This window comes from Salvia splendens, chromosome 11, assembly GCF_004379255.2.
Source record: "Salvia splendens isolate huo1 chromosome 11, SspV2, whole genome shotgun sequence".
Classification (NCBI taxonomy): Eukaryota; Viridiplantae; Streptophyta; class Magnoliopsida; order Lamiales; family Lamiaceae; genus Salvia; species Salvia splendens.
In genome coordinates, this window is record NC_056042.1 from 30,694,416 (window position 1) to 30,722,341 (window position 27,926).

Sequence of the window (27,926 nt, forward strand, 5' to 3'; positions counted from 1 at the left end):
ATTCATTTTTATATTTCAATTGCCAACACCCTATTTTTATGTTTCAATTGCCAACCCTTACTATTTTGCTTCTTAGATAAAAAAAAATTCAGCCATATTTGTAATCATATTACTTTCGCAAGAGTGAATAGTTTCAAATTTCAATTGCTCCTAATTTACAAAGATGGTAAAATGAAATACTACCATTCTACAATACTGCCAAATTAACTTAGGAATAGATAGCCATTAAAATGTTCAAATTCTTCCAAGTAGAATAAAATGGCCATCAAACAAATCAAAAGTTTGATGCCTATGTCAGCCTACCTAACTTGATACAAAAACAATCCTTCATTAGCATAGTTTCTTTGGTAAAATGGTTTGAGCCTGCAATTTCCCAATAAAATGCCAAGAATTAAAAATACTACTACTAAACAGTATAGTTTCTATTGTTTAGTGAGTTAAAGTGGGAAGAATAAAATACGTGAGATTAGCAAGGTTGATTTTTGTCCAATAGGGATACGACGACACAATTAACTTGGGACAGATGGAGTTAGATTATACCTTTCGAAAAGGAAATGTGACGGTTCTCCAACAGCACAGCTTCCACGACTCGCTTCTTCTGCAACGATAAATGAAACATGAAAAAAATCTCATATTCCCAATTCATACATGTACTTCAATGTAAAAATACCCACCTTGATCGAGTTTCACGCTTGATGTATGCTAAATTTTCGATCCCGTTGCAAAAAGTATCCGCGTCAGGGGGAACCTCTCTACCCATGCTATCAACCACTGATTTATGGGGAGTTCTGATTCCAATGCTTAGAGCATTTCCATCACTATTCCGGATGCTAGAAACCACCTCACTGCCATGGCAGCACGTATGGAGGATTTGAGGCTCACGGTCGAGGGACCGTGTTTGCAGGTACCTATCCCTGGTCAGGAATGCTGTGGGGGTGTGAATCGAGTACTCTGAAGCACTGCTGCCGCATTCTGCACAGAAATGCGACTGGAGATGCACTCTACGCGAGCAGCTGAACAAGTTGAGAGTCGGCTTCTTCAACTTTGAGGCGCTGTTTGCTAGATTAATTCTTAGCTCGACATTGTAGCCTAGGATACGTTGAAGCACGCCTGCAATCACTTTCCATGACTTCTCAGCTCTAGAGACGTGATCAGGGTGATCAAACTCGAGATCAGCCACTGCCACACCTGAAATACGTAGAGCGTGAACAGGTACAATGTGGTGAGCCATCTTCGAACATTCCAATGTACTAACTTGAGTAAACTCCAAACAATGAGTGAAGTGGATCACGTTAAGATTACCTTGGATTAGACGAACAGACACCAACTTCCCTCGTTTCTGAAGGAAATTTTTGACAGAACTGGATTCGCATATTCTGGTGGCTCTAATCCAAATCAACTCCAAAGTTTCGACTTCATATTGAGTAGCATTTTCACATGAACTTGTCACAGGATGCTTCCAAAACTCATCCGTTGACATACGATGATATTCGCCCTCTGCAACAGCAAAAGATGACTATGCGTCTAATGTGAAAGAAAAACCAGTAAAGAGTAATTTCTTTTCCATGTTTACCTTGAGCGTGCAAAACTTTCGAGCTCAGTCTCGGAGCATCCTCATCATGTGAAGCACCTGCTGAGCTGAGCTGCAGAAGAGCTACAGTGAGCCACATTGTCTGATCCTTCATTGTTCTCAATTGCTTATCAGTCTCGTAGAGTATCTTTAGCGCGTGTCTGAGTTGCTCTAGTTCAGCTCCGGCTATTCACATAAAAGAATTTACCATTACTGAAAGTACAAGATTTCTTCGTTCTGATAAATACTTAACCGGTGGACAGGAACATATTCGTAAACCGAAATTAGAGCCATTAAAGGGTCAAATGAAACCTATGCCAAACAAGTCATGCAGCAGGAAAGGTTTCTCAAACCACATGGTCTATCTTCCGTCCACAAAAAGCAACCTACATTCATCGTATGGTAGAATCGAGCAAGAATTTTTTTTGCATTCGCAACTCAAGCTAAAAAATGATAGGATATTTACGAAAGATTAACAGTTAATGAGGAAAACCAAGCTATTCATGTCGATCATCATGCAAGTTGGCTATTGAGGGAAGGAGGAAGAGTCGAAGAACATACATTTTTGAAGTCCGAAAAGCTTCCTATCAATCTTGCCATCACATTTTCCAGCTAGAATGTCCGTTATGAGACTGGCCAATTGTGATATAAGTTGCAAAGGATCTATTCTAGATGCTATCAACTCCCTGACCTTTTTTATTGTGTTTGAGGCATCAGAAGACAATGCTAGGTTAAGTAAATCAAGCAATTCAGCATCGGAGATGACTCCATTCTGCAACACAAGACATCGAGTTAGAACCTTATCGAGCATAAAAGCAGAAATGACACAATAGTAAAACACTCACAACTTCGTAAACCAATGACATAGTGATATTCTTTGCGAGCAGACTCAACTGGTCAAGCATCGTCTCTGCATCCCTAACTGATCCATTGGATTTACTCGCTACAAAATTCAAAGCATCCTCGTCAATTTCAACACCTTCTTCTTTACATATCAAGTGCAACCTGCTGGCAATGTCAGCAACTTTTACTATCTGAAAATTGTATCTCTGCGCCTTTGACACGATGCTGCTAGGTAGCTTGTTGAGATCAGGGGTGACTGCAATGAAAACCACATGAGGTGGAAGCTCCTCCATCTTGTCGCGCAAAGCCACCCATGTTTCCCCTTGCAACAAGTGGCAGTCATCGACAATGTAGACCTTAAACCTCGAGAAAATAGGAGGAACATCAACATTCTTAATAAGTGATCTGAACCTACTCATCTTGTTGATTTCAACTAGATCTACTTCCTTCACATCACTACTCCTCCCCGAGAAGAACAAGACGCAATCCCGGCATAAGCCACACGGTTTTTCAATCCCAGGAGAGAGGCAGTTTAATGCAGCTGCAAACACTCTAGCAGCAGATGTTTTTCCCGTTCCCCGTGGACCATGAAAAAGATACAAAGAAGCTATCCTCCCACTACAAACTGCACTCAAAAGAGATTTCACAACTACGTTTTGCCCCACCAAATCTTTGAACGACTTCGGCATAAACTTCTGGCATAGGCTTCTGGGAGTTTCTAAACAAGAATCAATTCCTGCACGATTTTGCAGGCAACCTGTCCTCTCTTCCATTAACAGGAGAGGCCGTTCTTCCAAATCAGCAAGGGGTTTTGGCTCCATAGGTTTCGGAGTACCCGACCAGCAGTTTTTCATCCTCGACCCCATAAGGCTCATGTCTGCACTTGTATAAAACGGCACACCACCACTCAAGCCTTCCATCGAATCATCACTTGCAGAATAACATGAGCTGACATTGGAGCTCAAAGCATCACCAGCTCTAACTCTAGACAGTCTGTTATGCTTCCTATTCCAACTGCTACATTTTGATTTTCCACGACACGCCTTATCCGCTTGCTTCAGTCTTCTCTTTGGTCGAGCACACGGACCCCTATTGTGAACATAGTCACCCAAAGACCCGAGGGAGTCAGTTTGCAATACATCGCCCCCATTCTCCTTGCACTGCATTCTACTCTCTTCTTTCACACACACTGTTTCCTGGTTCCTCGAGTCACGATCCAATTCATGCTCACACAGACGTTTCTCCTCATCCTCCATGAACAATCTCGAGCTTTTCAACTCAAAATTGTTGTCATCATCGCTGCCTCCACTGCAGCCATTCTCAAATCCTAAGACAATTGCACTACTTGATTTTGTCTCCCAATTCAGATTGTCAACCAAAGCAGACAATCTGCTCATCGAGTTGGTGGATGGATCCCGGAGGGACCTCACTCGTCTAAGCGCAAACAAAGCTCTTGAAATCGGTAAATCAACGGAGTGCCGCCTCCCATCCATCAACACAACAACAAGATCAAGTATCAACACAGCAACAGAGCATGTAACATTTGATTACTATGGAAGCACCAAATGAATTATAAATAACACCAGCCTGAAATTCAACCAAACAAAAAAGGGGTGAGCGAATTAACTTAACTCTGTGTCCCCACACAAAAAAGGAAAATCCTCCAAAAGCATATTATGCCATATAAAGGCTGAAATTTCAAACATAAATATCCAAACCTATGAACAAGCTGACCAGAAAAGGAACTACAATACAAAAACTAACCAAACATGCATATTATCAACTCCTGCATTAGACATTGGAGTTTATTGGCGACAAGAAAAAGGAAACAAAAGGAAAAAAAAAAAAAAAAAAGTGGTCCTTCAACTTTTTTCAACCGTAAAAAATGCATCTTTATTGCTTCTGCATTTTCATACACAAAATTCACCAAAAGGGCAGCAAAAGAAACAAATACACTCACCTTTCCTCAGACGATAATGCTGCAAATGTCGATCATCCACGATCCCCATTTTCACCTAAAAATTCAATCACGCAAAAAATCTTGAATTCTGAAAGCACATGCTACACGAAGAAGTAATTTATTAAACTCGAAACAACTAAATTGATAATATCAAGGTAAGTGAAAAACGACAACTCTTGAAAAAGGAAAACATGGAAGAAAACAAGGAGTCTCAGTACCTTCAAAATGACGAACAAACACTCACAAAACGTTGTCGTATAGTCATTGAAGTCTGCAAGAGAAATTCTCAAACGAGTGCGAAAATTCCGGAAGGCCCACAAGAAACAGATGGGAATTGTTTTACTATTTGTTGTGCAGAGCTACGGCTGTGCCTGTGCATACAGCTCGGAGCCTCCCAAAACAGCGTCAAGACATGTCCTTGGACGTGGCGAAGCGGTAAAAAGCAGGAAACGCAATAAATGAGAGGGTGCGATGTGCGTGACATGTCAATAAATGGCAGTAAATATCTTGGTTATTTACTCTAGTTGAGATGATATAAAGTGAAAGGCTGGTGCTGACACCTTGATATATTTCTATGCTGGTCCTGTTGTGGAGTTGTTTTCTCAGCAGAGTTTTTGCGCAGAGCTTTGCTGGTTTTCCAGGGTTAGTATCGGAATTTCGTAGGTGATGGCTGGAGATGTGACGCTCGCCGGTGGAGCGTTGAGAAGACGCGCCCTCCGGTGGTGATCTCAATACTACAGCAGTTATTTAATTTGACCACCACAACAATTAACCTAAATTAGTATTCCCTCCAACCCCTTAGAGCATCCCCAACGCTTGGGGCCGGGCCGCAATGAGCGAGTCCCGGCCCGGGCCTTGCGTTAAACGTCGACGAGTTGCGGCCTGGGACCGTCCCGAGGACGCAGTTGAGTCCCGGGGCCGCGCCCGCGGTCCGGTCCGACTCAGGGTTAACGACGCCCGGGCCGCAATGAGCGAGTCCCTGACCGGCGTTAGATGTTTTCGGGCCGGGCCGCAAGTCCCCTCGATTTTATTTTATTATTTTTAAATTTTGTTTGCCTGTTTATACACTTGTTGTGCTCCATTCTACCACTCTTCCACACAAACTCAATTTCATTCCTCTTGTATTCTAATATTTTCGGCTTCTATGGATTGGTTTAACAGCGACCAACGACAGATGGACGATTTCGTCAACGCCAACAACTGGCACGTGCCGCCGACGCCCGACCCAAATGCAACGCCTAGTCTGGGGTTGCCTACCAACATGGAAATAACATCGCTAGTTAACACTAATGAGTACAACATTAGTGATATGGAGTCCGCTGAAAGGAGGGGCAAGGGCAAGGTTGCGGATAAAGAGGGGCCGAAGAAGTATAGTCCGCAGGAGACAATGTGGCTGGCCAAGAACTTCGTCAACATCTCCGAGGACGCTATCATCGGCAACCAGCAGAGCGACAAAGTGTTCTGGCAGCAGATTGCAGAGAAGTACAACGTTGGTCGACCTAGAGGGTCGTTCGAGCGTAGCTACGTGAAGCTACGCAAGCATTGGGGTCGGGTCCAGAAGGCGATGAACAAGTGGAATGGCAAGTGGACTAACGTAGTCCGGATGTGGACACAACGAGATGGACCTCGTGGAGAAGGCCAAGGCAGATTTCTTCTTAGACGGGAAGAAGCACTTCAAGTACTTCGACGTTTGGAAGCTTGTAGAGAAGAGCCCGAAGTACACCGGTGGGGCAGAATCGACGGCAAGTGGGGCGCCGAAGAGAACAAAAGTTTCCGCCGCCAGGCACTACTCTTCGAGCGAAGGAGGTCCGCCTATCGACCTCAACGTGACAGACGACGACATCTTCCTCTCATCCCCTGGTACTCAAAGTCGATCGATGGGCACAAAGGCGGCAAAGAGGAAAGCGGAGGGGAAGGCAACTACGAGCTACTCCGCTATGCCGCCGCCGCCCAATCCTTCCCTGGATAAGATATCCGACTCTGTGTGGGATATGAGTATTACGTTGCAGATGGGCCAGCTGACGGAGTTGACATCGAGGGATACCTCGACAATGTCGGAGTTCGAGCTCGAGTTGCACCATGAGATGATCTGATACCTCCGCGCACGAATGAAGAAGAAGTAGTTTTTTTTAATTTTTAGGATTTGTAATTTTCTTTTTCTAGGATTTGTAATTTTCTTTTTTTCGACTGAACAATGAATTTTTCTGTTTTACTTGTTCAATATATTCTATTTTACGAGTAAAATAGGTTGGAGTTGTGAATAGTGCAATTTAATAGTTGTGGCCCGGGTTGGGGCCTGCGGGGTTAGAGGAGTTGTGGCCAGGGAGTCAAATTTAGGGGAATAATGACGTGTAAGGGACTTGGGGCCTGAATTTGTGATGGGGTTGGGGATGCGCTTAAATTTTATCACATTTTGGCCAGAGATTTTAAAAAGTTGTAATGGAAAGTGAGTTTAAAAAATCAATAGAATATGAGGCCTATTTTTATATATTCCAATTAGTTTTATAATAAAATATGATTGGGGATAATGGAATAAGAGGTCCACTACCAAAAAAGTGAAATGTACAAATTTTATGAGATTGTGAAAATAGAAAAAATTGACAAAATTTAAGGTATAGAAGGAGTAATTCTTTTTTACTTTTATAGTGTTAATCTCTTATTCAGTCCTTAATTAATTACACTGCAATATTTTGAAATTTTAATAATTAAAATAAACAAAAATTATATAATCAAAATAAAGAAATTACATGAGTGAAATAAATTAGAAAAAATCATAGCTCACATAAATTATACTCCTTCCGTCCAACTGAAGATAACCCACTTTCCTTTTTAGTTTGTCCTAACCGATGATTCACTACTAAAAATAGTAGTAATATATTTATCTCCACGCAAAATAAAACTACATAAAATCTTGTGCCGCCCAAGGAAGGGGTTATATTCTTTGGGACGGAGAGAGTAATTGACATCCAAGTGTGTCCAGAGTAATCTTGTTTTTTTCCTTGATGTCATATGGGACATTTGTTGGTGGATATACGAAAATGGCAAAATGGGACGATTATTAGTGGACGAAGGGAGTATAGTTTTGTACTCGAGCCCACTACTTTCGGAGATGCTCGAAGTTCCGCTTGAGTATCATGATAGATTTGGCCCTGTTGTTGTATCCAAAATGAGATCTTCTCCCAAAGACCTTTATTCGTTTCCTAGTAGTACTCCTTCTGTCCCACCATAAACAATTCACTTTCTTTTTTTGGATGCCCCACCATAAGTGAGTCATTTCTATTTTAAGCAAAAAAATTATCTCTATTACTTTATTTTTCCACCTACTTTATTCTTTTCACTCCTCTACTTTTCACTCTTCCATACTTTATTTACTTCACTTTAACTTTTTAACTATCAATTCCTTAGATTTTGTGCCAACAAAATTGGTTCGCTTATGGTGGAATGACAAGAGTAGTTGATAAGTAGATCTCGAACACATAACGAAGAGTTTGACTATTGCATTTGTTTTTTCCAATGAATACTTAATTTCGTCTTTGATCGAATTGGAGTTTTGATAAACTCGTAGTTTAACAAGTGTTTTGGATGTTTCAATGTTCGTATTTTATTGTTCTATAGCCCAATACTTGAGTTTTCATCCATTATCTTCTATTTTAGTGTTTTGATGAGTTTGTCTATTTTTATAGTCACAACAGGTGGAAACGGACGAAAAAGGAAGCAAATACCCCATGTCGGGCGTTTGACTGAAGCAACCCGGGCATTGCCACCATCAAACCGGGTGTATTCACTGGAGCCGGGCGTTGGACACGTTTACAGGACCGCGGGCAAAAAGCCCGGGCCGGGCGTTTTCACTGTAGGCCGGGCATTTTGCTTATGCGTTACAATTGTTGCATTTTTCACTCCGGGTATAAATAGGACCTAGGGTTCGACTTCATGGAGGATTCCACACGCCCCATAAGAGTTTTTAAGGTCTTGAGAGTAGATTGAAGAGACGGATAGTCACAATCATCAACAAGATTGAAAACGAAGACGATTTGCCATTCAATCCACTCTTGGGAGCATTTTAATTAGTTTTCCTATGTCCAATTCAATTTCTATGGATTATTCTTGTGAATTTGAGTTGAATATGAGTACCTAAACATTTTGTAGAGTTTTGGTGAAGACTACAATGAACGCTTGTGATTAATTTAAGGACTTTCGATTACCTTTGCTCTTGTGATTCCTTTGTTTCGTTCTTGTGTTTTTTCAATTCAATTGTTTAGCTACCAATTGGGTTTGTTGACCTAATTTGTGTAATTGAGAGATACCTAATTAGGAGTGATGAAAGAATGAACAACACCTAGATAACTTGCATTCGAGAGAAGGAATTCTAGAATGAGGGCTTGAGCCTTTTGTTTTAAGGAGTTAATTGTAAAGTATTAGAAGGAGACTTCAATATTAATGATTAATCAACGGGTTGAGTGCACTTGAGAGGGGGCTTAGCCTAGATTAGCGGCTTTCCTAGTAATCCTAGAGACTTCAATTGGGTAATCAAAGTTATTGAATTGTTTGCATAGTGTTCATTGTAGTTGGATCCAAGACTCTACCTTGTTCTCTTATTTGAATCTTATCTTTTATTGCTTACTTTTAGTTTGTTTATGTTTAGTAGCTTTAAAAATCAAATCAACTTCTTTGGATTGTCTAGATAGTAGTTGAAATCGGTTCATGGTACTTGAGCTTGCACAATTTGTCTCTGTGGGATACGATACTCTTACTTGTTTTATATTACACTAGCCCTGTACACTTGCGGGTATTTCTCGTGTTTAAAATAATTCGAGTCAAAGTCTTCCACCTCACCATTGTCGTCACTGGTGTGGTCACCGAGAGCCTAAGTAGGCATAAATTGGACCTCATTACCAGAGTTTAAAAGCATTGGGGATTTTCAAAATTGGAAAGTTGTGTGTGGGTAGTACGTATTTCTTGAATGTTTCACTAATTTCTTGGTTGCAATTGAATGAGTTGAGATTATTTGAGTCAAAAATAAAGATTTTTGAATTGTTGTGAATGAAATGGAAGAATTGAAAGAGAATAGGAGAATCGGAATATAATTGATGAATCGAAATGATATATGAGAAATAATGAAAATAGATATTCATGGTTGAAGAATGTCACAGGTCCCTTTTTACTTGTCATGCTGATGCATTTTTATTAACACTATAAAAAGACGATAAGATGTCAACTTTGTACTGAGGGGATAGAAAATCAAGTTAAAGACTTAGGCCATCCACAACGCTGTCTCTATACCGTCTCTTAAACCGTCTCTTAACTACTATTTGAGCACTATTTGAGGGCCCCACTGTCCTTTTTTCCTCCATCTCTTAACTAAGAGACGGAGGCTGCAACGCTCCGTCTCTTAACCGTCTCTATACCGTCTCTTAATTACTATTCATTCAATTTAATTTATAATTTTTTTTAAAACCCAATTCAATTTAAACAAACACACTTTATTAAAACTAAAACAATATTACAACTTAACATTAAAAAAGCGAAGACATAATTAAAATTCTAAAAAAATAAAAATGACATAATTTAATGTACTTCCGGGAGCGTCGTGGGGGTGGTGCGGCTTCCTCCCGGTTCCGATTGATGTACTTCCGGGAGCGTCGTGGGGGTGGTGCGGCTTCCTCCGCCTCTCGTCGTCGATCTTCTTCGAGTGATTGTTCCATTAATTGACGCATTTGCTCAAAAGGATCCATTTGTTTGAGTTGATTGAAGATGGAAATTGGAGTGATAGAGAGGATTTGAGAGGAATAGATGTGTGTTTGTGTTTGAAATGAGTATGGAATAGAATTATTTATAGAGTAAAAAAATTAAAAATTTAAAAATGAAAATAAATATTTAACGGTAATATTACCGTTTGAAAAAAAAAAAATTTTTTTTTATTAAAAATCGATTTTTTTTAAAAAAAAATTGAATTATTGCGTCATCAGTGACGACGCCCACTCGCGGGCCAGCGAGTGGGCGTCACGCACGCATGGGGACGTGCCACGTGTCTCGGGCGCGTGGCGAGACAGCTCGTCTTGTGTCTCTCCGAGACGAGCTACGCGACGAGCCGGTCGCGAGCTGGAGACGAGATGGCCGCTGCAATGCGTCTCGCGGGGGTCTCGTCTCTCCGAGACGAGACGCGAGCCCGGCGCGAGACGCGTTGTGGATGGTCTTAGGATTCCACATAAATTTGGAACAATTAAGGGAATAAGAGGGAGATAGGGTTGAAGAAATTTTAATTATAATTTTTCTATGATAACTCTAATATAATGTTTACATATTTGTATATCTACCTGGAGACCTTGTGATTTTTAACTCTATTTTGCAATCTGAGAAAGAAATGATAAAAAAAAGTTATAAATGAATTTATATTTACATTCGACTTAATGTTTGAGATAAATTACATATTGCTAATAAATACTCCATCAGTCCCACAATAACAGTCCTATTTAGTTTAGACACGGCTTGTAAGAAATGTAAAGAAAAGTGAGTTGAATAAGTCAGTGAAATGTGAATTCTAGTATATATTAGTTTTATAATAAAATATAAGTAGAATAAGTTGGTGGAAAGTGTGACCTATTTACCATTTATGGTAAAAAAGAAATAAAACTCTTATTATGAAACGGACGAAAATAACAAAATATGACTCTTAGACTGTTAACGTGGATTTATGCGTAATTCGTGAAACGTATTGGGGCTTTGACGTTGCACCGAAGTCGAGACTAGAGCCGTGCCAGAGGCAGCATAAATAGGCCTATCAGTATTGGGCTTTTAGTCGTGGTGGCTGGGCTTGTCGATGCCGTGAGTGGGCTTGGAGGTAGAGTAGGAGATGGATCCTACTAATCAAGTAATTAACACTAATTATTTTTCTTTCTAGTGATTTTACACCATAGCGTCAATGTTCTTCCTCGGCCATATCTTTTACTATACTATTTTTTCCCAATATTTGCAGCTGGACTAAATTTACTCAGAATAGCATTATATCGGAGTTTTATTGATCTTTTAATGGTCCATGAATAATTTGTCAAAGACATTCTTCTTCTTGTCTTCTTTATTACTGTGACTAGAGAAAGAAGAAATGTAGGAAGTTTAATTTTTTCCCATGAAATTATGATTTGGGGAATAAAAAAAATAAAATAAAATTCACAATTAATTATTCCCCAAAACCAAACATTAATAAAGACCCTGTTGGGAAAGGGATCCGTTAAGATTAATCGTTTTTAACACAAAAATCATTAATCTCAAATGTTTTTAAAACTCTACGTGCAGAACTAATTAAAATGAGATTACACTATTATCACTTATCAGGGGAATTATTGTCTGACAGAGATTAATAGGCGCAAATAAAGAATAGACAAGAAACAATGGTTTAAACTTTTTTTTCCATGTATTTAATTTTTTTAATATAAAAAACGTTCTGAAACAATGCAATGTTATTACGGTTGAGAGCTGTGAGTACTTGCCGTTGCCGACTCCTTCAATATTCTTCACATAAATCATTTGGAGGGACGACAATTTTAATTGATTAATTGGTTTATTAATTGATTAATTATTTATCTAATTAATTTCTATTCAATTTTAATTAGGGTGGACTACCTTTATAAGCCCTTATCGCAAGGGAGTAGAAAAAAAATAACAAGAATCAGAATAAGAGACACTATTTATAAGAATTCTCAAGACCCCATGCCATGCGGTTCGACTCCTACTTTAACCTTGCCAAGAAAGAACCGACAAAAAAATCTGAAAATGTGAGGCCTATTACCATTTATGGAATATTCTAATTGGGACTCCTAACGTGTAATGGCCTTAAATGAAAAACTGGGACGGAGGGAGTATTTATACTACAATATTATCCACAATTAGTAAAACCATAACATAATCCAAAATTAGTAAAAATGTAAAATGAAGTGCAATTATTTATGCTTCTTAATTATTTTAACACTTATAACTGAACTTGCACATATGTGTTTGTGCTTGTTAATTCTAATGAAAACTAATGGATAGATAAACAGATATGAGAGGTTCACACGTAACACTTACTCACTAAAGGGAGTCACAATCCATAACCCCATTTATTCAAGGTTGAAAGCTCTTATAATAATGTTATTAACATGGCTCATGTCTATGCACTTTAGTGATACTATTGCTCAACCTCCATACCATGGCCCTTCACGTTACTTTTGTCCCCAAAAATAAATGTAATGGCCAAGGAAGCCTCTATCAACACTTAGTTTCTTTAAATTATACAAATAGTTAGAAATGACAAAAAGTTCTACTTTTGCAATGGTGTTTTATTGTAGTTTGGGGAAATTTCTAGCAATTTTTGTGTGGCTTTAATTTCAAGGAATTTCAGCCTGGTGTTGAAATCCAATCAAATCCAGTGGAGTATATTTATGTGATCAAATTATAAATAATGTAGTAGGATTTTAGAAATGGCCTATATAATTATTAGTATGTCAATAATTCCAAAAGAAAATGTTGGTAAATTGTCCTAAATATGCTGTACAGATATACACAAATACATTAGTTATGGCTCTAAATATTGTAGCATGTCTAAATTATTCGGTACAAATTATACACAAGTAGCATTAGTTATAGAGTATATTATTTATGATTTTTTTTCAAGAATATCCTAGAAAACGACTTAGTATTTAGTAGCTAGTAGCTTAGATCAACCAATATAAAGGTAGCATTAATATATTATCATTATTGAGAGGCCGTCGACTAGTCTTTTCAATCAACTTTTGGATAATAATCGGAAAACAAATATTAACTGGATTTATTTAAAAATTTTAAATGTCTTGTATATATGAAATTATTGTAATTGATAGTACTTTGAAAGCGAGGACGGATATTAAATTGAAAATTAAATAAATATTAATGGTAAGAGTATAATATAGCTAGGAAATGCATATTTGTATACCGATAGCCACTTGAATTACAATATAGTATAATATTAAGAATGGATCATGGAAAATCTACGTCAGAAGAAACTAAATAACTTATTCATCTTCAGTTAAAATATTTTATAGTATTGATATAATTTTGCAATTTATTCCCACCATTCTATTTTGGTTCATCCCATAAAAATAATCAACTTCTATTTTCAATAACTTATACTTTTCTAATTAGGTGATAATATTTAATTTATTTTTTCTTTGTGTTTCTCTTATATTTTACTAATATTTGTATATTAAAATACGTAATATTCTAATTTTATTTTAATTTTCCAAGACAAGAGTATTATTTCTATAGATTGGTGGTGACATTTTGGACAATGATCCTTGGAGCCGAAACATGTGCTGTTGCCTGTTGCCATCTCCGCCAATATTTGGGTTCTATATGTTGACATAAGTCATAACCGTATATAAATATACATGATTCTTACTTTTCACTTTTAAAATAATTAATTATATTACTATTGTTTTGGCAAACTAAGTTAAATTAGAAAAGAGCTAGACATTTAACTTGCAAATTTACCATCTCACATCCAAATTTATCTTTGAAGTTGCAGATTCCAATATTCATCACTTATGTATTCCATTATTGATTTGTTTTTCTTTCTATATGGAGTAATAATATTCATCACTTATGTATTCCATTATAGATTTATCCGACTTATTAAAACAAACCTTAACACTCGTTTATGGTGTTAATTATTCCATCCATGACTTATCGAATGCCTCATTCATTCCATTTGTGACGTGCTGTGAACTCATGCCTCTGCTCACCATGACATTTGTGCTCAATCCATAAATTTATATTGCCAAAATTGTGAAGGATTTGTAAATTGAAACAGTGAAAACTTGTTTCTTTCTTAATAATTGAAAATAAGTTTTTGCGAAGTCTTTACCTTAAAAAGAAAAATATAGCCATGGCCCCTTACACTAGTACAACCACACACTAACTACCAAGTACCAACATATGCACAGTTTTCTTTTATTTTAAATTTTAAATTTTAAATTTTAAAATTTTAAATTTCAATATCGATCCCACTATTGTTACAAAAAAATTGTTTGATATATGATGGGGTACGAACTAAACAAGCCCAACAGCAGTGACGGCCCATCAGCCCAAAGCCCAAGGAAGAGTATGAGTTCGGCATTACCAAAGAGTTCGGAGGAGTTCGGCATTACCAAAGAGTTCGGCCTCAGCCTACAGCTCGGTAAAAGCCAACCAATCAAGCTCTGCTCTCAGGTCGGCATCAAGCTCTACTCTCAGATCGGCAACCAAAGCAGTTCGGTCTCAGTATTCGACCGAACAAGGAGTTAGTGGACCCATGCAGGATTTCCACAACTTCCAACACACCCACTACCACGTGGCGTCAACTCAGGCCACGATCTTAGGCCATGACCTACACGACCTCCACGACCTAGAGTGATGATGTAAGCCACGATCTTAGTTCAATGTATAAATAGAACTTAGATCTGATAGAAAAGGGTTAGAATCTCTCTAGAGAAATAGTCATATAGCAAGTCTGTGTTGTAAGCTGTACTTCGCAGATCAAGCAATACAAACCTGCCCCCATTTCTCCCCGTGGACGTAGATTTACCTCAGTAAATCGAACCACGTAAAATTCTCTGTGTCGTAATTTATTTTTACGAGCATCTATCATCATCAAAAATTCGCGGAATCATCACTGGCGCCGTCTGTGGGAAACAGAGAACCAAATTTGTGATAAAGCGAATTTTTGACCATTTTTTCAACCCAAAAAATGCATACCAGGTCGCAGAGTACCCGTATTCCTGCCCGTGAGAACCAGGAGGAAGCCAATCCATCCCATAGGTCGGGAAAACAGCCTAGGGATAAATCCACCACCAGTTCTCATGGTGGAGGAACAAGCCGCTCCAAAAGCCGTCACACCGAGTCTTCCCAGCAGCCCGATTTGAACGAGGCTGTCAAGCTGTTTTTGGCGGAAAAGCAGGAGGAATTCTTAACCTTCCTGCAGAGAAGCCAAAAGCAGCCGGAGGCGAAAACGGCGGATTCTCTCTCTCCCTCCATACGAGACAGTCACTACCGCAGTAGTATCATGTCTTCCAGAAGAAAGAATCCTCGGTACCGGAATCACAGGAGAACTCCATCTCCTCCATACCGAAGAAATGTCGGGTTCGCCATGTACGGAGCATTGAGGACTCCGTTCTCGGACGATATTACCCGAACTTCCCTACCACAGAACTACCGAACTCCGTCGATGACCTATGACGGACTCGTGGATCCTCATGATTTCTTGGGACGCTATCAATATAACATGGCGAACCAGGGTCTCAACGAGGTCCACATGTGCAAGCTGTTTCCCGAGCTGCTAATCGGGAACGCAAGAAGGTGGTTCGATAGCCTCCCTCAAGGCAGCATTAGATCCTACCGAGATCTAATGGATGCTTTCCACAGGAGGTTCTTTCAGAAAGCGGAAGCCAGAAGCACTTCGGCTCAGCTGCTTTCTATACGTCAAGGTCGCGACGAAAAGATCAGCGATTTTATGACGAGATTCCACAAGGAATGCCTACAAGTAGATAATCTCAATGATCTACTTGTCATTTCGGCATTCCAAAATGGAATCCTGCCCGGAGCTCTCTACAGAAAGCTCGTGGAGTGCGGTCCGCAAACAGCTCAAGAGATGTGGGACATTGCGGACAAGTTTTCTCGTGCCGATGAGGCAGACCGTCGAAAACGGTCTTTAGACAGCTCATCTAGAGAAGACAAAAAGAAGCCCGGTCATAGCGATCAGAGGCATCCTCGCCGAACACCTTCTCCACTAAAGGAGAGATAGCGGTCATCCGAGGTGATCGAAAAAGAGCAAGTGTGTTCGCAGATTGCGCTTAAAAGTGCCGAGCAATCAGTTCGGCACCATCAAGCATAGCAATCACAGCAGCCGGAATCAGAGGCCGGCGAAATGACCGAAGTCACACCGGAGCCGAACTCGATGGTGTACGGCACTGAAGCCGTGATTCCGGTTGAGATCGGCATATCCAGTCCCCGAACTCAATTTCTCCTCAGAAATGAATGGTGACGGACTAAGAGCCGAACTACATCTGGCCGAAGAAAGAAGAGAATTGGCCTGCATAAAAGCAGCCAAGTACAAGGAGCAAGTAGCCCGGTATTATAACCAAAGGGTGAAAAAGCTGCAATTTCAAGTGGGAGATCTCATCTTGAGAAACAACGAAGTAAGCCGAGCAGAAAAGCTGGGCGAACTCGAACCCACATGGGAAGTTCCATATCGGGTGTCAGAAGTCCTCGGCAAAGGGTCTTACAAATTGACTCACGTGTCAAGAGCACAAGTACCCCGAACATGGTACGTTTCCAACCTCAAAAAGTTCCATTTGTAAGAGACAGTCCGGTCAATGTGCTTTCTTTGGTTTGCTTGGTTTTTGTTCGTCTCTATGTGCTTTTTATTTGTCTATATGCGTCTTGTCTATGTGCGTGTCGTCTCTTACAAATGTTACTGAGGTATCTTGTTCTTCGAAGGCTGATCCCCTTCTTAGAACATATACAAGCTAAACGATTGTGAGTCAAAGCTTCTACAGAAGATACAAGACCACAATTCAGCTTAAACAAGCGGTTCGTCCGAAACGAGCTGCAACAAGCCCACGATTGTGCGTCAAAGCTTCTAAAGAGGATACAAGACCACAATTCAGCTTAAACAAGCAGTTCGTCTGAAACGAGCTGCAACAAGCCCACGATTGTGTGTCAAAGCTTCTAAAGAGGATACAAGACCACAATTCTGCTTAAGAATCAAGCACTTCGTCTGAAACGAACTGCAACAAAAGTCCGATTCTCGCGATAAAACTTGCCTGAATTAGGACAAGGGAAAGTCCAATCCACGCGATAAAACTCGCCGAATTAGGACGACCAAGTTCGGTCAAAGCAGTTTACCTCATAAGACCGAGGACGACCATGTCTAGTCAAAGAGGTTTACTGCATAAGACCACTTCGGTTAACTGGGAAAGTCCGATCCACGCGATAAAACTCGCCGAATTAGGACAAGGGAAAGTTCGATCCCGGCGACGAAAATCGCCAAATTAGAACACAAAGACGAGTCCGGTCAAAGATGTTTATTTCATCAGACCAAAGACGAGTCCGGTCAAAGATGTTTATTTCATCAGACCAAAGACGAGTCCGGTCAAAGATGTTTATTTCATCAGACCAAAGACGAGTCCGGTCAAAGATGTTTATTTCATCAGACCAAAGACGAGTCCGGTCAAAGATGTTTATTTCATCAGACCAAAGACGAGTCCGGTCAAAGATGTTTATTTCATCAGACCAAAGACGAGTCCGGTCAAAGATGTTTATTTCATCAGACCAAAGACGAGTCCGGTCAAAGATGTTTATTTCATCAGACCAAAGACGAGTCCGGTCAAAGATGTTTATTTCATCAGACCAAAGACGAGTCCGGTCAAAGATGTTTATTTCATCAGACCAAAGACGAGTCCGGTCAAAGATGTTTATTTCATCAGACCAAAGACGAGTCCGGTCAAAGATGTTTATTTCATCAGACCAAAGACGAGTCCGGTCAAAGATGTTTATTTCATCAGACCAAAGACAAGTCCGGTCAAAGAAGTTTACTTCATAAGACCGAGGACAAGTACGATGAAATTTTTTCGCTAAGCTGTAAATACAGTGTTAGAAGCGAAAACAAAAACAAAATTTCATTTTCAAATCTTGTTCGGCACACAACTCCGCTACCCTACAAGATGGCGTTACGCTATTACAAAGGACTATTCTACTGTCCAGGGTTGCTAAAGTTGAGCCATCTATTCACAAAATCCTCGTGAAGCTGAGTTCGGGCGTTCCAGGCAGCTGCAGAATAAGCAGGTCGACGAGATGCTCTAATCGACCTGCCACCTCTTCTCTGAGCCCGGGAAGCCCTAGCACCTCGGCGGCGAAGAGTCTCTTCACGAAGCATTTGTCGATCTTGCTCACTCATAATCACAGCTCCTCTACGAACTTCAGCCTGTTCTCGTCTTGACGTTTCCGGCTGTTCCAGAGTTCGTTGCTGACTTGGAGTACGGTTTTGAGCAAGTGAATCAAAGGTTTGATCTGGAGTGCGAGCATCTGTTGGCACGATATGCCGAAGGAATCTTTCTATGGAGGGGCGCCGAGAAAGAACAATGTTGTACCGAGAAGCCCAGCGCCGCAATGATGTCACGACTTGTTGGCAAGCCGAGCTCTCCAGCGCATTGTTCCTCCGGAGTACATTATATTCCTCCCACAGTTCGTCAACTCGACTCTGAACATCTGATATGGTCATTCCCCCGCGCACACGGATGTAATCCTCGTACGCAGTCCTCTCAGCAATGGTCGTGTTCAGCTCGGCCTCCAGATCATTCTTATCGGACTCTAAGTCCTTATTATCGGCCTCCAGCTTCACTAAACGAGCCAGAAGCTCGTCATTCTTCGTCTGATCGGCTATAGCTCTTTTCTCAGCTTCGTCTAAAGCCGAAGAGTACAGCCGTTTCCAGTGAAGTATCTCCAGCTCCTTGAGAGTTAAGAATACAAAGCAGCTACGTCAGTTCGGCATTTCAGCTTACCGAGCAGGTAGTAAACCACAACAGGAGTAAGAGAGTACGAAAGGCTAAACGAAGACACAAGAGCAGAAAGAAGAATTTTTTCATTCATAAGAAAAAAAAATTTTTCTATACAAGGAGGGCTTCAAGGCCATTTTACATAAAGGAAGAAACTAAACTAAGAGAAGGGAGACGAAATCATACTTCGCTAGCTTCGTCTCCGCCTTCTCGGTGAGGTTCAGCTTCCTTCTCCTTATCTGCTTCAGCTTCAGCCTCTGCCTCCTTGCTCTCCCCAGCCTGCTCGGCGCCACCGTAGCCGATCTGCTGCGCCTCCTGATCGGCTTCCTTCTCCGGATGCCCGGCTCGCTCGACTTCGGCCTCCCGCTCCAGCGGCTCGGCCTCACCCTCTCCGTTGTAAGTCGAAGCGGGTGAAACGGGTCCCACGGAGGCAAAGATAGCCTCCAGGTTCTCGTCCCGATCAGCTCGACAACTCCGGACTCGGTCTGCAGAAAGCAGGACCGAAGATGAAGCGAGCTCCTCAAGGAGCGGCAGATTCTGAAGCCGAGCTGCTATCTCTCGGCTGTACAGAGGCAGTACGACATCGGCCCCCTGCTCGCCCTTATCGGCAATTAGCCTTACCAGACTACCGACAAAAGCCGAGAACTGGCTACTCAAAAAGAGTTTCTCCGTGTAAACACGGAGAGCCTCCCCCTGGGCAACCACGGCGGCAGCATCACTCCGTTTCGTCTGCTCTCGCTGGATGACGAGCTGGTTTTTGGCAAACTGAGCTTCATCCTGGGCCGAAATCCTAGCAGCTCTGGCTTTCTCAAAGTTTGCCTCGGCCTGCTCGGCCCGGTGACAAGCCGCCGCCAATTTCCTCTGCATCTCAGCATAGTCGTTGGACGCTTTGGAGAGTTCGACGGCGACGAGCTTGGAGAGCATATCGTTCCTCTGAAAATGGACAAGGAAAAAAGTCAACAGAGGGCACCAAAAATACAGGACAGAAGCCAAGCCAAAGAATCAAGAAGACAATTCACCTCGGCGAAGTCCGTGGGCCATAAAAATGGCTCACAGATATGCTCCGAAGGAGGCGCCAAGACCACATCTTTCTCTGGCGCTCTCGGGGGCTTCTGGGTCCTCCCCTTCCTACTTGCCGAAGTCGACTCCGGCTTCTTTGGACCCGAAGAGGTCTTTTGCCTCTTCGGATTCTTCTCGGCATCAGGCGCCGAGCTGGTAGCCTTCTCTTTCTCCGGCTCCTCAAGCTCGGAGGACTTTCGGATAGCCTTATTCAGCATGAACACTGCCAAAAAGCAAGAAAACAAGGTTAGTTTTCTTCGTTAAAGCAGTAGAGCATAAAGATAAAGAGAAATCCTCACCCTCGGCCTCTTCGTCCGAAGACGAGATGTCGAACACGACGTCGCCCTTGACGAGCTCAGTTTCCGAATACTGTTTCCTAATCATAGGAATCTTATTGAGCTCGCCCTCGAGCTCGGCCAACGGTTCTAACCGAGGATGGGGAATCACGGACTTCGGCCTTCTCCAAGGAAAGCCCGGAGCCGAAGTCCTTTTATAAAAAAAGAAACGGTTTTGCCATTTCGGCCACTTGGTTTTGCAGAAGGCCCTAAAAGGCTGTAAGGGGATCAAGTAGAACCAAGATCCCTTCCTTTTAAACTGGAAAAAATTAAGGATTGCCCTCAGAGACAGATCCTTATCTAGCCTACGCAGTTCGGCAGCAAAAGCCGATAAGTGCCTCCAAGAGTTCGGAGTCACCTGACCTAAAGGGAGTTGAAAAAAATCAAGAAGCTCTACAAAAGGTGGGGGAAGAGGAAAACGAAGCCCGCATTCTAAGCAGGCTTCGTAAACGGTGGCATAACCCTCCGGCGGGTCGTTAGCCCTATGATCATCGTCGGGAACCACCGCCTTCCCCCCAGGTAAAAAATATTTCTCGTGAAGGGATATCACAGTATCCTTACTCAAGATACTGTGAAAATACTCTACGGTCTTCTCCCCGGATTCTTTCCGGCTAGAAGACCCCTTATCCCCTTTCCTACCGCTACCCGACACCGAAGAAGAAGAAGAAGACATTTTTCTTACTTTTTGAAAGTGAAGAAAGTCTGAAGAAGCTCTTGAAAGCGGAAGAAAATTTCTCGAGAAAGAGAGAGTATAGAAGACGCAACAGCAAAGGTGTTCAAATGAGGAAGAAAGAGCATATTTATCAGATTCGGCGAAGATTTCAAAATCGTCGCACCGTTTCGAATCCCACCTTTTCAGGATTCAACGGCCGGATTTTACTGTCGCATTTAATGCAGTCACATGCAAGGCACGTCCCCTGACGTCAGCCTCCCCCGTACCTTTATCCAGAATGCCGAAGTGACTCGCTTCGCCGAAGTGATTCACTTCGTCTTTCGGGGGGGGGTAGTGATGGGGTACGAACTAAACAAGCCCAACAGCAGTGACGGCCCATCAGCCCAAAGCCCAAGGAAGAGTATGAGTTCGGCATTACCAAAGAGTTCGGAGGAGTTCGGCATTACCAAAGAGTTCGGCCTCAGCCTACAGCTCGGTAAAAGCCAACCAATCAAGCTCTGCTCTCAGGTCGGCATCAAGCTCTACTCTCAGATCGGCAACCAAAGCAGTTCGGTCTCAGTATTCGACCGAACAAGGAGTTAGTGGACCCATGCAGGATTTCCACAACTTCCAACACACCCACTACCACGTGGCGTCAACTCAGGCCACGATCTTAGGCCATGACCTACACGACCTCCACGACCTAGAGTGATGATGTAAGCCACGATCTTAGTTCAATGTATAAATAGAACTTAGATCTGATAGAAAAGGGTTAGAATCTCTCTAGAGAAATAATCATATAGCAAGTCTGTGTTGTAAGCTGTACTTCGCAGATCAAGCAATACAAACCTGCCCCCATTTCTCCCCGTGGACGTAGATTTACCTCAGTAAATCGAACCACGTAAAATTCTCTGTGTCGTAATTTATTTTTACGAGCATCTATCATCATCAAAAATTCGCGGAATCATCAATATACATGGTAATATTATGATGAATCCCACCAAAAGTCACCTACACGTGTCAAGCTTTATTCCCTTTATAAACCCCATTCAACTCTCACTCTTATTCACATCTACTATATTTCTTCACTCTCAAGAAAATGGCACTCTCTTCACTAATCCAATCCCTACTTATCCTAATATCATTTTTTCTATTCACATCACTCATTGCCGCCATGCCAACCCTACAAGACCCTGAGCTTGTTGTCCAAGAAGTACATAGGTATGTACAACCAAGATTGCACTTAGTACTAGTGAATAATCATTGTCTTATATTTCAAATTTAACTTCTTGTATTAATTTTGATGAATATATTCGTTGCTAATATTTTATCTCAACTGTATTTATCTAAGTATCATTATTCTATTCATAAGTAGTTGTTGATAATATTTTTTAACCTTATTTTAATTTGTAGGAAATTAAATGCTTCTAGAAGAAGGTTGGGTTTCTTATCATGCAACACAGGTAACCCAATCGATGACTGCTGGCGGTGCGACCCCAACTGGGAGCAGAATCGCCAGAAGCTTGCCGATTGTGCCATAGGTTTTGGTAAGAACGCTATCGGAGGTAGGGATGGCAAGATCTACATTGTGACGGACTCAAAAGACGATGATCCCGTGAACCCTAAGCCAGGGACGCTCCGCCATGCTGTCATCCAAGACGAGCCATTGTGGATCATATTCGAGCGTGACATGGTCATTCAATTGAAGGAGGAATTGATCATGAACTCATTTAAGACCATTGATGGTAGGGGCGCTAGTGTGCACATTGCTAACGGTCCATGCATCACCATACAATATGTGACCAACATCATCATCCATGGTGTTCACATACATGATTGTAAGCAAGGCGGGAACGCTAAGGTGCGGGACTCCCCACAACACTTCGGGTGGAGAACCATATCCGACGGTGATGGTGTGTCGATCTTTGGTGGGAGCCACGTGTGGGTTGATCATTGTTCCTTGTCTAGTTGCACTGATGGGCTCATTGATGCAATCCATGGGGCCACGGGTATTACAATCTCTAACAATTATATGACTCATCATAATAAGGTTATGCTTTTAGGGCATAGTGATACATATCTCCAAGATAAGGGCATGCAAGTCACCATTGCATTCAATCACTTTGGAGAAGGGCTTGTACAAAGAATGCCAAGGTTAATTGAATTGTTATTTATTCATTTTTTATCAGATAAAAAGAAATTTAAAGTTTGCGTCACTATCGATTCCAATCTGAGATTTTTAATCTCGGATATTAACTACTCTACCAGATTATATATGTACATAAGATAATATCTAGGGGACATGAAATTTAATTATGGTTACATATATATTGTTGCATGCAGATGTAGACATGGCTACTTCCATGTGGTGAACAATGACTACACTCATTGGGAGATGTATGCTATTGGAGGGAGTGCTGACCCCACAATTAACAGCCAAGGCAACAGATTTCTTGCCCCTGATGACAGATTTAACAAACAGGTTGAATATGTATACTTTATTATGCTTCAATTTAATTAATTATATCATAAATAACCAGGATTACATTATGTTTCACATGGTTTTATGTTACAAAGTTTTAATAGATACTGTATTTAATTAACATGTACTGATAGGTTACAAAACACGACGACGCACCCGAAAGTCAGTGGAAGAACTGGAATTGGAGATCGGAGGGAGACCTAATGCTAAATGGTGCATTTTTTGTAGCTTCGGGAGTGGGGGCCTCGTCGAGTTATGCTAAGGCGTCGAGCTTGGGTGCTCGGCCATCAAGCCTAGTGGGGCCCATCACCTCTGGTTCCGGTGCTCTCGTCTGCCGGAAGGGCTCTCGCTGCTAAAAGTGTGTGCATATATGTATATGATACGAGAATATCTCTACGAATATCCCCAAATCTCTCTTATTTAGTTTAATATTGATTTAGCATATATTTCCCATATATTATTAGGATCTTTATTTTCTTGTTCTCTAAGTCAGGATAGTCTTATAAATAGGAGGCATTGTATTCTTCCCATTCATTCAAGAAATATCAATTATCCTTCTATTTTATTTTCTCTTACTCTCTTTCCTTTTAAACGTGCAAAACGCACAAAACTCTAATTTTGACGCCGGATTGATCGACGGGCAAAAGCTCCCGCGACGTTTGACGCAATATCTACGAGTTAAGGAACTTCATCCTTAACAATTGGTGCTTTCATCGTGATCTCTTCCTCCGAATCACTGTCTACATGTCGTACAGCTACACCGGATATCAACTCCGACAGGCGGATTACCACCCATGGCAGCCCGTCGTATCTCAACCTCTGCTCCATCCGTGCAGAGCGTTAGATCAACAACCATCATATCCATATCCACAGGATGGGAGACTCCACCCACAATACCATCCCTACCAAGCCCGTCAACCCACTTCCTGGGACCCGCCATGGCTGCGCCAGGAAACTGCGTATCGGCAACCATCGTCCTACGAGCCAAATTCGTACTCGCCACCACCGCCCTCTTGTTGGGACCCGCCAACGTTGTGCACGCAGCAGGGATACTCTCAGCCTTATCAACCGCCTCAGCAGCCACGCCACACCGCGCTCAGACAGCCCACTTGCTGGGACCCGCCATGGGTGCGCACGCAGCAGAGTTCTTCGACCTATGATCAACTGTCGTTGTTATATCCGCAACCTCCCGATCAACCGGATTGGCAATGTCTCCCAACGACTAATGATGTCGGCCATATGGAGCCTCTCGACATGCCACGTGATCCAGTGACGGCGGAGTCTGAACCGAGCCTAACAGTGGCTGACTTGGCTTCACAGCTCGAGCATTTGACTGCTATTGTCAGGGAATTAGGGTCTCAGATGGATTCACGTGAACGTTGCCTGGGTGATCCATACGCCGCGATACGACCTCCACCAGACCTTACACCCAGCGTCATGGACACGGAGCCGGTATCGTGTCCCCTACCACAGATGACGACCGCCGCCCCAGCCGATCTCCATCACGATCCATCTAGAAGCTCGCTGCCTGTTGTCGTTGCTAGCCCGCCTCCACCAGCCTCGATATCTCTATCGTGCGACTCCAATTTCGGGTATGACTCAATGGAATTAATTGCCGTTAATAATGATGAAGCAGTAGAATCTTGTCCAAATACTACAATTGATCGACCACCTAAATGTGATCAAGTTGGAGTGGAAGGGGTTTTGTTAGACCATGAGGAAACAAATGGATTTGTAAAAGCTTCATCACAGGGTATGACTATACAGGAGTTTTGTTTCCAAGCTCAACGTGAAGCACTGGAGTGCATTCCGGTGGGATTGGATTTCTGTGAGACGTTCTGTAGTTATGGCGTGTCACGCCCGCATTTTCTAAGGATAGAAAACACGGTTGATCGCGACTAGGGGAGGATTAAAGAAGCGGGGAAGAAAGGGGGAAAACAACACAACTCGACCATAGCTCGAAACAAACGGGAATAGCTTGAATAAAAATCAGAGTATCATCTCAACAATTGACAACTCAAATGGATTATATCTCAACAATACATAAACTCAAAAGAAACAACATTCAGCGGAAGCATTTCGAGAGTAGAATAATGCTATGTATGAAGACACAACATATTCTAGACATTTGATAGACATTCTTCACTTTTATGCTCAACACCCACCGCACTCGTCACCGCTCAACCTGCACATTTTTAAAAAGAAATGCAGGGCTGAGTACTTGATGCACTCAGTGGACTCATGCCGAAAACATTTTCAATAAAAAAGTATTTATCATGCCACCATTGAGTGACCTTGGGGTTTTAACTTTAGAAATCGCCCAAGACACTAAAATCATTTCCATTGTAAAATTCGGTTGATCAACCATTTTCCCATAGCTATCTACCATATCTGATCCATTGATGACAAGGAACGTGGCCACATTCCAAGTCACTAGACCGGCCGACCCAAAAGACGGCTCACGATCTCCATAGGTGTACACTAGCCTGAATAGGGACTCGCTCCCTAGACAGACCCGAATTCGATTATCCATTGATGGCAAAAGCCACATCAGATAGGTTCCATAGAATAAAACAAAATACGGCATGACAAATATTCGTATCATTTTCACATAAAAATATACTTGGGGCATTGCCCATATTTAAAAAGAAAGCCCTCCTCGTTCGTTTAATTTTATGAATTTGAATTTCCTCGCTTCGACTGCAATTTTGTCTTTCCGTTCCGTTCTCAAGAAGCGTGCGTGAAGTCACTTATTGATTTAATGTAATCCATTTCCTTAATCAAAACACATAGCCCAACACTTAAAATTAATTTACATGGCCCAAACATTTAAATAAGAAAAAGGCCCAAAACTTCAATTTTTTTCACTTACGTGAACAGTGAACTCCTAGAATGGGATTTGAATTCCCCATCTTCTTCTCGATCTCTCCCTCCGTCTCTCATCTCTCTCAAACGCAAATTCTCTCTTAACTCTCTAAATCTTCCTTCTCCAATCTTTCACAAAATCAGAGGCTCACTCATGTCTCCAATCCCTCGGCATAACTCGGCACCGCCGCCACTGTTCGTCGCTGATTTACCGACGCGAGCTGCTGTCCGCCGCTGCACGGTGCTGTTCGCACCCAACGCCGGCACCGTTGCTGCTTTCCTCCCACTGTTCCTGCTGTTCGCGAGCTGCTGTCCGCGAGCTGCTGTCAGGTGCTGTTCGCAGCCACCGCCGGCACCGTTGCTGTCACAGTGCAGCCAACGTCGCATCACCGCTGCTGCTCGGTGCAGCGCTGTAGTTTGCACCCGATGCCTGCACCGTCGTCTCCCTCATCTCCTCCTTCTGTCTCCGTTTCAGGCTCCGCACGTTGCCCATCCCGATTCTGCATCTCTACTTCAGTGCTTGGGAAATTTTCCGTCCTCAAAATTCAGACAATGAATACTGTAGCAGTTTATGTCTAGAAAACAATCTGTACCATGAATTGAAGCAGATGTAGAGAAGAAGTGGATCAAGAAAGTTGATCTGCGTTGTTTCTCTCTCTGTTTCTCGCTTTCCCCTCTCTTGGAATTGATTGAATATGATGAATCATGGAGTCTTGGGCATATTTGTATGCGTAGAAAAATCTTGTGGATCATTGCAGTTTATATTCCCAGATTTTGTGGAACTGGTTGAACTGAAAAAAACGTGGAATCATGGGGAGATTTGAGCTGAAGCATACCAGATATCTTGTATGGTCTTATGTTGGGATTTTCCAAAATTTGGGCTTCAAAAAGTAGTTTCAAATAAAATGAATTGGGCTTGGAAAATTAAATAAATGGGGGGTAGAAAAGAATAATTGGTATAAGCCCGTAATGATATATCATTCTATCGAAACAAAGGAAAAAAAAATGTTCAGGTGCACAAACGATGTCACTACGAGAACAAATAAAAAGGGTAGAAAAAGTCGGGGTGTTACATGGCGGTAAGGCAATGGTGATGTATTGTCCACGACGACCGAGAATGCGTGTGATCGTAGGTATTCACGAAGTTGATGAAGGTGCTATCAATGCTTTAGCGGTGCATCATCATATTTGGATTGATATTGGGTTTGTTGAATGCCGAAAGGTGGGCGAGACTTCCCTAGGAATTATTGCTTCGCTTTCTCCTAGTCGAGTAAGTGCAAAGCAACGGTCGTGTACGTTTGATCCAGGAGGGAGTATTTCGCGACACTTTGCTCGTGATTGTAAAAAGATTGAAGCATTTGATGGCTGGGAAACAACAACAATTCAGATGTGTTATCATCCACAGAATTATGTTCTTAAGCTCGGGACTTCTGTGGGTGTCCTTGCACTTCGTCAACTTTGTGCAATTCTTGAGGATTTGCATACATTTGATCCGGGTGGGGATACCTCGCCAAAGCTTCTAGTCGCGACACTCTTTGTTTTGTCGTGGTTTCCACCTTGAGGACAAGGTGGATTTTAACAGAGGGGGAGTTGATACGAGAATATCTCTACGAATATCCC

General features: G+C 41.9%; 3 protein-coding genes across 3 annotated transcripts; 2 read left to right on the forward strand and 1 right to left on the reverse strand.

Annotated features, from left to right (window-relative positions):
- Positions 1–203: 203 nt before the first annotated feature.
- LOC121755451 (protein STICHEL-like 2) lies at positions 204–4,849 on the reverse strand. The gene is made up of 9 exons (XM_042150741.1): positions 4,592–4,849; positions 4,374–4,428; positions 2,416–4,000; positions 2,132–2,342; positions 1,574–1,756; positions 1,303–1,497; positions 675–1,188; positions 541–598; positions 204–363 (listed from the first exon to the last, which is right to left on the reverse strand). The coding sequence occupies exons 3-9, from the start codon at positions 3,904–3,906 to the stop codon at positions 331–333; spliced, it is 2,685 nt and encodes an 894-aa protein (XP_042006675.1). The 5' UTR covers positions 3,907–4,000; positions 4,374–4,428; positions 4,592–4,849; the 3' UTR covers positions 204–330.
- A 668-nt stretch (positions 4,850–5,517) lies between these two features.
- On the forward strand, positions 5,518–6,466 carry LOC121754779. The gene is made up of 2 exons (XM_042150086.1): positions 5,518–5,953; positions 6,078–6,466. Exons 1-2 carry the CDS (start codon positions 5,518–5,520, stop codon positions 6,464–6,466), a joined length of 825 nt encoding a protein of 274 aa, XP_042006020.1.
- A 15,580-nt stretch (positions 6,467–22,046) lies between these two features.
- Positions 22,047–23,922, forward strand: LOC121753974 (probable pectate lyase 18). Its single transcript, XM_042149286.1, has 4 exons — positions 22,047–22,180; positions 22,373–23,113; positions 23,303–23,441; positions 23,576–23,922. Exons 1-4 carry the CDS (start codon positions 22,059–22,061, stop codon positions 23,795–23,797), a joined length of 1,224 nt encoding a protein of 407 aa, XP_042005220.1. The 5' UTR covers positions 22,047–22,058; the 3' UTR covers positions 23,798–23,922.
- Positions 23,923–27,926: the final 4,004 nt, after the last annotated feature.